The sequence below is a fragment of the Chaetodon auriga genome, chromosome 13 (assembly GCF_051107435.1).
Source record: "Chaetodon auriga isolate fChaAug3 chromosome 13, fChaAug3.hap1, whole genome shotgun sequence".
NCBI classification, from domain to species: domain Eukaryota; kingdom Metazoa; phylum Chordata; class Actinopteri; order Chaetodontiformes; family Chaetodontidae; genus Chaetodon; species Chaetodon auriga.
The window spans coordinates 21015901-21026438 of record NC_135086.1 but is presented as its reverse complement, the minus strand read 5'-3'; the positions used below and the strand labels follow the sequence as shown (position 1 = coordinate 21026438).

General features: G+C 40.7%; 1 protein-coding gene across 1 annotated transcript; it reads right to left on the bottom strand.

The window, feature by feature from the left end:
- Positions 1-55: 55 nt before the first annotated feature.
- On the bottom strand, positions 56-7803 carry LOC143330992 (interleukin-1 receptor type 2-like). The gene is made up of 10 exons (XM_076747804.1): positions 7732-7803; positions 5178-5271; positions 4434-4692; positions 3985-4156; positions 3123-3300; positions 2455-2547; positions 2292-2357; positions 2054-2189; positions 1521-1666; positions 56-1082 (listed from the first exon to the last, which is right to left on the bottom strand). Exons 2-10 carry the CDS (start codon positions 5260-5262, stop codon positions 937-939), a joined length of 1281 nt encoding a protein of 426 aa, XP_076603919.1. The 5' UTR covers positions 5263-5271; positions 7732-7803; the 3' UTR covers positions 56-936.
- Between the last annotated feature and the right edge of the window lie 2735 nt (positions 7804-10538).

Sequence of the window (10538 nt, the reverse complement as noted above, 5' to 3'; positions counted from 1 at the left end):
AAAACAAGTTTCTCAGGCAGCTAATACTCTCAGCTACAGTTTCAAGGTTGTGGCACTTTATTCGACTGTGTTTCATAGGACAGCGTTGCACTTTTTGGTCCAACACATAATGTATGCAATAACCATTTAAAATAATGTATGGTTAGATCTTAGAATGGTTAGAAGAACAGCTGGACCATCGGCACCGTTATACACTTTTAACACAACAATAATGTAACTCTTATCTTACAGGATTATGCGACATACAATCAAACATACACATCAGCATAGAGATTGATTGGTTAGATTTGCCACGTAAATGGACTGAACACTTCTCTATTGTACAAATGCTTCCCTGAGAACATTTTGAAAAATACACACATATATATGTACACTTGGTGGCCACTGAGTGTTTATTTTTCACCCTCGTACGAAGTGTTTCGATGACAGAACAGACGTAATGACTTAACTTGCAGAACGTAGCCATTGTAGAAGCCATTACTGAATCTTGGCCGATATATTGTTACTCGTGCTGTGCCTTTGTTTGGCATCAGTGTGGTTGTTCTGCGTTCTATTTAAGCAAGATATTTCTGCCGCAGCAATACGAATAGGTGCATGAAAGGAAACTTCTGCAATGGCTTCAGCTGTGTTAATAAACCAAATGCGTGTAACTGACACAATAGTACACACACACAATATCAAAAGAAACAAAAAATCCATCTGTAATTTCAGTCAAGGATAAAGAAATGGAGGACAGGGAGTGAGGACATGTCACTGCAGATGAATGCAGCTGCTGATTTACAATCACTGGATCCCTGTAATAGGAGTGTGAACACCAAACGCAACGTGGTGCTTTCACTACACAGCATTCCATGCACACAGTGCATGAGATACTGATGCAGTCTAACAGCGAAAACATGAAGGACGTTTGTGGAGGGAGTGCGTGCACCGGCGCAGTTAGAAGGTGCTGTTCTGTCGAGCCAGAAAGTAATCCATTTTCCTTTTCCTTTTAGGTTTGAAGAGTACATAGAGGAAGACAGAAACCACAGCCAGGAAGCAGGACGTGGCCACCACACCTACCACCAGCCATGTAAATGTGGCGTCTGTGAAGAGAGAGACTGAGGTAAATACATGTTTTATGTAGAGGCCACATATCATCACAGGGGCTCATTCCACATATATATATATGTATTATATATATTTATATATTTTCCAGTGTATATGTATTATAGCTTGGATTGGCTATTGGTTGTAGTGGTCATGATGACATGTTCTTGCTGTAGTTCGCCACAGACGACTGTGCGTTAAATTGCAGCCTGTCTGATCGTCTGACCGCTCGTGTTTCTCGGCCGAATAAAGGATCCTCTGTAACGCCGTGTTCCCAGGTCGTATTATCACAGCTGACACCAATAATGACCAGGATGTCAAAAATATAACACACTGGTTGTGCTTCAAGACTTTTACATTCTAAGTATCCGAGTGACAAAAACGTTTCAGTAGGCCTCTCTCATTTGCACACTGCTCACACACTCCCAGCTCACCCTCCAGCCGAAGCTGTGCGACTACTTCCTGGGTCCCTCCTTGGTTCTGAGTGACACACTTCAGCTCTGTCTTCACGTCCTCTTCATGCATCGCTACCAAAATAAGCCTCAACTCAATCTGGCAGCCTTCAGACACCCTGGTCACCCTGGAAACATTGAGACAGACAAAGCCATATGTTTAGATGGTATGCCTTATTATTATTGTGATCAATTTATTTAACCAGGTGAGTCCCACTGAGATCAGAAGATCTCCTTTTCAAGCTAGCAGCTTTCAACCGTGGCAGAAGGCTGCTAGCTTCAATGAGATGTACCTCGAGGCTTAAACTAGGCAAGATGTCTATGTAACTATATTAGAAAGCTTTAATGACAAAGCACAAAAACAAACACACTGTAACATATTTATCCTAGTTCAATGTGAAAATGAAGCCTACTACAAATTTTAGCATGCAGTACTCTTCTCTGCCACCTGGGGGCTCTAAGGTGCATTATTCCCTGCAGCTCTGTTTGTTTGGCAAAAATAAATCAGCCATTACCTCCTTCCCCCCTGCAGAGCCCGCCCATCAAGGTATGAGGACTCCACTGATTGGCCATTGACCAGCCAGGCGACCACAGTGGAGTCTGCCGTTTCACATTCAGTGAGCACGTTGCAAAACAGCTCCAGTCCTGAACCTAAATGAAATCAAAGTTAATGCACATTCCACCTTGTTGTATCTAACCAGTCTATCTATGTTGCATCTCAGCATCAGTTTGGGAACATATATCACCACTCACCATGCGGACTTTCAAAAATGGTTCCATTCAGGGGTGAGATGATCAGAGGTGGCTGAATTATTGGACCTAAGACATTATGACATTTAATTAGCATCATCATCAGTTGTATTGTATTCACAGGCAAAGTAAAAATTGAACACCAAAACAGTTCCAAACAACTCACTGTGAGCAGTGCTGGAGCTGCTGCTGCTGATCAGGCCTGGGTTAGTGGTCATGGAGAGGTCAGGCACAGTGGGGGTCTTAGTTGTTGCAGGGTCTGGACATTCACAGATACACACACATTTAGACAAGAGATCCAAACAAACAACTCTTCAAATGGCAGCAACAATGATGTACTCACACAATCATAATAAATCTTGCCAGGTAGTAAGCCAGGTGTTTTTCCTGCCTCTTGTGTGAGCTTGAGATGTTTAATTGAGGTCAGTGTGTTGCACCTATTAGGCCAGTAGAGGGCAGGGTACACTAATGATAGACTGCTACTGTGGAGAAGTAAACTAATGATTTCTCCTGTTGATCTACTAACCTGATAATTACTCATGACCCTATAATGACAGTAACATTTGGTATTTACATTAATCCTCAAAAACTACACCCACAGCAGGCTGATTGCACGTATACCTGGCATTAATACATATTTGAATATCAAATAAAAGATAAACTTTGTGTGATAAGGGTCAGCCCTCATTTACAGGAGTATACATATTGTAATTAGGTTTCCAAACTTGCAGTAGAAATGTCTCTCAGAGAAAATCAGATGACAAGTCTAATGTAGCCTGTGCTCCATTGCAGAGCTGTTCATAAAGAAATGATGCGTGTCGTGACGTTGCCCACCTTGCACATGGAGCAGGATGGCTCGGCTGACTTTGTACTGCTGGTTGTTGATGAGCGTTGTGAGCTGGCAGATGTAGACACCGGCATGAGATCGCTTCACAGCAGGGATCATTAGTTTGCCTCTGTCCTCCCGGGAAGAGCCCCCTCTGCCTAGCTGAAGGTTAGTGGGGATGGATTCCTGTCAGGAAGCAACATACTGCATCACTCAGTGGGAAAGAGCAAGGCCCTGACACTGATGTAGCCTGGACCTCCCATACTCCACATACATAGAAAGATGTTTTTTGTGCTAAAATGTTTGTTGAGGTTGTCATTGTATCAAAACCTGCATTAATGGGGCATTACTGATACCACTGCTGCATCACAGCCATCACAGTATCTCACCATAATAAATAAATATCACCTCAGCTCATGAACAGCTTAACATTTTTCAAACTGTCACATTGTAAAGCTCAATGAAACATGTTTGTGATTCTGGGTAACATGAAAGAAATTGATTTGACTTGGCACAATGTCAACACTGCAAAAAAATATACACTTTAATATTATTATTATTCCTTCATTGATAATTAATGATAATATTTCTAAAAGTCTCATTTCATTATATTTAGTCATTTTCTAGAAAGAGCGTCAATATCCTCAAAAAGAAGAATACATTGCTGCAACTAAATTAAGAAAAATTCCACTGAAGTCGGACAAATCTTGAAACAAGCTGATTTCTATTGGAAACTAGTTGAAACAATGACTTTTCATTGCAGAGTTTTGATTCAAAAAGTTCCAAAAATGACTTATAAATGATTTCTGTCTCAGTAAATGATCTGTTGGTGCTGATCAAGGCCAGCATGCAAAGCGTTTCTGCTCTCACCTTGTACCACTCTATCGGTCGATCTGTCTCGTTGAAGTCACTTATAGGACATCTGAATGTCAGCTTCTCTCCCACCATGGCTGAGATTGGATAGGACAGTTTCTCCATGTCAACAGCAATGGACTCGTACACATGTAGCTTGATACTCCCAGTCACACAGTAGGTTTCATTTCTGGGGACAAATTAGAGGACACAAATATTAAATCACAGGTAGCGAGAAGGTTATTCTTCAACCAGAAGGATAAAATATTGGAGAGCCTCTGCCCAGATGGAAAAAAAAAATATCTCAACTAGTTTCAGGGAAGCTGTTTTTTAGCCAACTTTGACCTAAACCTCCCTATGGAAGGAGGCAAAATGTCAGACAGCCTTTGAAATGAGTCTAAACATAGAGTAGCAGTGGAGCGTAAAGAAAACAGCAGTGCAGGTGAGGTAGACGTTTCAGTGCCTACCTGTAAGTGCAGGTGTATTCCCCTGAGTCTGAAGCCTGGGCTGGGAGGAACCACAACTGTTTGTTCCTCTGCTGGACACGGCCCTCGCCCTGATAGGCCACACGCTCTGTCCCATTGGTCGTGGTGATTACGTACTTCGCTGCTGGGGGGGCGATGTTCCGTACTTTAAGCACTCTCTCGAACATTGGGAAGGAGAGGATTGCTGCCTCACCCTCCACTCTGAATATCCCCACCTCTGGAGACACCAGGTAGCAACCATCTGTAGGGGAAACAACAGTCAAAAACTGTAAGTGTAATGTTTGTGTGTACTGTGTATACTAGTTACTACTAATAACAAACCTTATTTGTATTGCACCGTACAAACAAGAATTGCAGCTCCAAGTGATTTACAGCAAAGAAATCTCATGTACCAAGTGCTTTACATAAAACAACACAATGAACATAAAAAAAAAAAATGAAAATGGGAAATAAGATGGAAAATGAAACCCATTGGATAACAATAAGAAAAATGAGCTGAAAAATAAGGATGAAAATAGAAATATCAAAGGTCTCCACACTCTTCTTTTTCCTTGACTACAATGACAGTCAACAATTTGAGAATAAGTGTTTCAATCAGCACCTTAGAAGCAAACAAGCGTAACAGAGCCTCCCAATTTCCCGACGGACACGCTGGTAGGCAGCCTTCTGCAGAGCGGCTATATATAACATCATGTGTGTATTTGTGCATATGTATAAAATGCTCACCTTTCATAGGCAGAGGAGGTAGTGGAGGTCTCCCATAAACATATTCAACGATGACCACAGCAAACATCAGTACCAGACGGACCATGTTGGCAGTCTGCAGTGACACAAAAATCTGAACTGAAAGATGAGCTGAAAAAAATGTGCAGTGATGTCGAACTAGTGGGCCTGCTGAGAGAGCAGGGTTTGTTCTGTTGCTCGCAGCTTTTTGTGCAAAGCATTGAGTTTAATACAAGCAAGTGGAAGCTGAAACCAGAGAAATAACAATCACGGACAGGATAGTAGAATGCCACTCCTCAACAAAATATTAAATACACTGGGGTAGCACTGGACTAGTACTGTTGCAGGGATTATGCAGATGTTTCCTCAAGCAGCGTAGAGTTTAAGTGACGTCTGGGTTTGATTTAAACTCTTTGGTAGATTCTACAACTCGTGACATCACAAGAGTCATCATCGAAACACCGGCACTCCCGTTCATCCCGCTCCCACGCTCAGCAGGCAGATTTAACCACGGGGGTTTACCAGCAGCAACACATAAGGTGAGTCACATTAAATGGTTAAAGGCCACTTGAACCAAAGGTCAGCAAAAAAGTGCTAACAAGGATAGTGGAAGGAAACAGACATTTATAAACATATATATGTATGTATGTGTATATATATATATATATATATATATATATATATATATATATATATATATATATATATATATATATATTTATGTGTGTGTGTATTTATATGTATATGTGTATATATATAACATATACATGTCTGTATGTATATGTGTGTGTGTTTTTATATATATAAACACACACACACACACGTGTGTGTGTGTATGTATACACACACACATATATATATATATATATATAGAAATGTCTGTTTCCTTCCACTATCATTGTTAGCACTTTTTTGCTGACCTTTGGTTCAAGTGGCCTTTAACCATTTAATGTGACTCACCTCATGTGCTTTAACTTAAACTTAGAGTTGTTTCCTGGTGTTAGATCAGGTCATTTAATGTGATATACATTTAACTAGAAAATCATTTATATTGTGTTTATTAGGTCTGAGGATTCTCTGTCAGTTTTAGCTGGGTTTGTCAGACAGGAAGGTAAACTCGTGCCGTTCTTTTTCGCGCAGAGTTAAATCATCAATTCCACAGAAGCAAGCTGATTTTCACTTCTGCTTCAGTTTTCTCGCTTTTGATTGCAGGGATCAGCTGACAGTAAGCAACACTTTCACACACACACGCATCCATGCGCTCACTCACATCCCCCCCCCCCCACGATAAAAGCTCTGATCAGTGTGTCATCAGAGGGTAGTCCCATTCATAAAGACTGTGGGCGTGTCATTGTTAAAAATGAATACGTAAACACGAGAGTCACAGCGTGTGACGTTGTCTGGGATTACATGGAAACACAGAGTATCGATTAACAGTCATTTCTTACTTTTTGGTAATTACATAATGCACAGATCATACTGTATGCAGGAGCTGAACCTGCTTCTGTTTAATAATAAGGAGATAATGAGCCAGCGTCAGTCGTCCTCCTCGTTGCAGTAATTTAGCTGCCTTTGCATTCATTGTAAATATTATATTTGGTCCATCAGGACCAAAACCTCACACCACAAGAACAGTTTTTTCCTGTCTGCTGTCAGCCTTATCAACAAGGCGTGGAACCCCCCCGACACCCTTCACACTCTGCCTCTGCCTCTACTTGTCACATTGACATTGCCATAACTCTATGCGTTACATTAACGCTCAACTTGGATTTCCTTGTTATTTTACTGTATCACTGCCAGCTGTACTGCTTTTTATTCTGGAAAAAAAAAAAACAGACTGTTGTATATATATTGTGATATATTTTACTTTTTAATTGCTTGTTTTTAGAAGATTTGTGATGCACCAACTTCACCAAAACAAATTCCTGGTATGTGTAAAATCGTACTTGGCAATAAAGCTTTTTCTGATTCTGATTTCTGATTGTGTTTTCATGATGTATTTACACAAACAATATATGAACATATACATATATGTATTTATGAATTACTGTTGTGTCATGTGGAATTATTGACTGATTAAATTTAGAAGGCACAGACGTCCGTAAATACTTTCTATAATTCATTCATCTTGTCAAAGTTTCTGCACAGATTATTTTTTGGATAAATCTCAAACAGTTGCAAATGAGTTGAAAATACTTTCAAATTCATAGACCGTATACAGTCTATACTCAAAATAGAAAATATGAGCTGCGGTACGAAAAACATTCAAACGTAGCAGCACAACAATATAAGAAACGTGCATTAAATGTACACATATAGAGGTGTACGTACAAATATAAATATACAAAATATCATTTATGTATAGCAATATTATTTAACATATTATGACAGGAGGCTAATTAATATATCAACAAATACACACATACATTCAATACATGTACATACAAATATACTACATTCAGCTATATATCGATACACACACAGTATGTGTGGGTGTAGGCTATGCATACACACTCGCATATGATCAGATCAGCAGACACACATGTAGTGTACTCACAGTGTGCAGGTGAGCGTGGCAGCCCCGGCAGTGTGACAGTGATGACAGGCAGATGTGGCGACAGCGTGGACTGGAGCAGCATGTGGTCAGTTTCCTGTCGGCTCAGGGGGAACCTGCGCTCTCTTTTCAATGTTCCCACCCCTCTGAGATGGAAATTTCTCATGTTTCCCAATGTAACGCAGTGTACTGTACAGCTCACCACTCATGTCTGCTGACTCCACAACACACACACACACACACAGCACATACACACACGTACTCGCATACTGTACATCGTGGGCAAAGAGCTGCAGTTATTGCAGCCCAGAGAGATTTCCTGCAGGTTCATTCTGAAAAAAGGCAGTGGTCTAGGTTTACAAGTGTTTACGAATGTTGGAGCTGTTCCTCTGGCATCATCGGCGTCTTGCGTCACGGGTGGACATCCCTGTGTTTGTTTTAGCACAAGAACACACACATACAGACAAGTGCACACACCACCATTCCAAAAACATTTTCTCACCAGCAGTTTCTGAGCTGTTCGTCTCAGATTTCTGATGCCAGTACAGTGTGTAGAATTTTGTTTTTGGTTCTGAAATCAGAGAAACAGTCATCAATGTAACTACTTTCTACCAAAATATTCTGCTTTCTGACTATTTCTAAATGTTAGTGAGCTTTTGGGGTGATGGTAGCAGGTGCATTTTTTAACTTTGGGTAGAGTAAGGCTAGCAGTTTACCTCTGCTTCCAGTCTTTATGCTAAGCTAGGCTAATGGCCTCCTGGCTCCAGCTCCATACTTGACACACAGACGTGAGAGTGCTGCTGATCTCAGTACCGACTGAGACAGTTTGGGTTACTCTATTGTTGACGTGTAAAAGCAAAGTACTATCAGACTATTCTTTCTAATTTGTTGTTAGAAATGATTAGATTTTTTCTGTATGATTGTACTTATCTGTTATTCTGACAAGGTGTCATTTTCAACATTTTTCAGCACATGACTTTCTTTATACCGTCATCTGTTATTCTGAGCTGTAAAGCTGATCATTTCACGTGGGTTAATTTACTGCAGAGCTGCTGACTAAGCATTTGACCACAGGGCTAACTTTTTGTTGTGGTTAGCCTGGAGGAGCAGCACAGTCCACAGGCTGTGCTGACAGCTTCTGCATAGATTTTCAGCCTTCACACCTCATGATTAATGCAAACTGTAGGTAGATTTCTGCTTCCTGACCCAACCATTTTATTCATAGAAGCTTACAGCTTGTCCTGGGTTCAGGTTTGGTTGAACCCACTGTCCCAGTGGTCCAGGCCCACGCATGTCGTGTTGCAAGGACGTGGATACACACTGCCTAGTGGAAAGCCAGTGAGATGCGTTAGCCTGGCAAGCTAACAGGCTTATTTTGTCTGACACAAGAAACGTAAAAACAGGTTTCATGTAAAATCACATCCATAAAAAAGTGGGATGATTGTAAGCATCAAAAACCAGATAATTGTTTAGCACATGGAGAATAACAGAACTTAATTTTATTTATTCATTTTTTCTTATTATTTATTTATTTATTTTCCAGTTTTTAGATCAAATAAATGTTGTCTGAGCTTTGTCTTATTTACTGTATCAGAGGGGAAAGATCTCATCAACCAGCTCTGTGGATGTTCATGATGAGTGAAGCAGGCCGTTGCTGTAAAACAGTCAAGTTCTTGCTTTACTTAATCTAATTGACTGTGACACAAATTGTGCCTGAAGAAGTACTCGGCGCTCAGCTAACCGTTTATAAACAAATGTTTGAAAACGGCTGAGCAGTAGTGCTGTGACTCAGTGTTCTGTCATCGCCCTGCGTAGAAACTACGGCATCCACCATTGTGCATTCTCGTGCATTACTCAGTTTGCCTGACGTGGCATTTTCCAATATAGACATACTCATGCAGATGACATGAGTACTGTTTAGTGATGCAAGCTGCACACTGGCTTGGTTGTCAGGGACACAATCCCATAACTGGGAGGGGTTGCTGGCGGGATCCTGTGCAGGTGTCATATCCCAGGAAATACTTACAATTCTGTATCTTTTTCATGGACAGAGATTTGATGAAGTCATTTTGTCAGGGTGCAGCAGCATTGTGATCCGATTTGTGGCCGTCTGACTTTAGTTCATCATCTATGCTCCTGCACTTCAATTAGGAAGTGAAGAAAGAACACAGAGATGAGGTTTCCATGCAGGAGCTGCGTCCTTTGCCTTCTTCTGCCCATGAACCCTCACACAGTCTGACTCAGAACACCCTGCTCCTCTGCAGCAGTCTTAGATGGACAGAAACTTGTAATTCAGGCATTGCAAGTATGAATAGGTTGTTCCACCAAGCCAATGAACCCAACCCAGGGAGGAAACACGGAGGACTTTTCCTATTGCACTCAAATGAAAGCAGTATTGGTCATTCTTATTTTTACTGTGTTTTTCTAATTCAAAGCTAGCTTGTCATTATCACTGTATCCATTCCACTTTTATTTAGAATTTCTCTGATCATTTTATGTGAAGCAATCTGTAACTTGTTTTTGAAAAGCGCTACAAAATTAGCTGTTATCATTACTATTAACACACTGATGTAGCGTTGTCCTCCTGTATCAGTGAGTTCAGAGATTCAGGTGTGTTATATTCATAGTGGCTAATGTAGCCTCGAGCCTCACACAGAGGCGAGAAGCCACAACCAACACTGACATCGCTTGAGGCAATTCATCAGATTATCACGGCCAAAAAAGCCTTCATAGAACTTTTTAGAGTTTCTCTGTATTTAATTAATAATGTTAGTTTACACATTACATTCAATATAGTCAATCTGAATAGT

Excerpts from the sequence above, each read along its gene's own strand:
- LOC143330992 (XM_076747804.1), bottom strand. The coding sequence starts at position 5,262 with ATGGTCCGTCTGGTACTGATGTTTGCTGTGGTCATCGTTGAATATGTT. Across the intron at positions 4,693-5,177 it reads ACCTCCTCTGCCTATGAAAG|ATGGTTGCTACCTGGTGTCT; the intron begins GTGAGCATTTTA and ends TTTCCCCTACAG. Across the intron at positions 2,548-3,122 it reads CATCCTGCTCCATGTGCAAG|ACCCTGCAACAACTAAGACC; the intron begins GTGGGCAACGTC and ends GTGAATGTCCAG.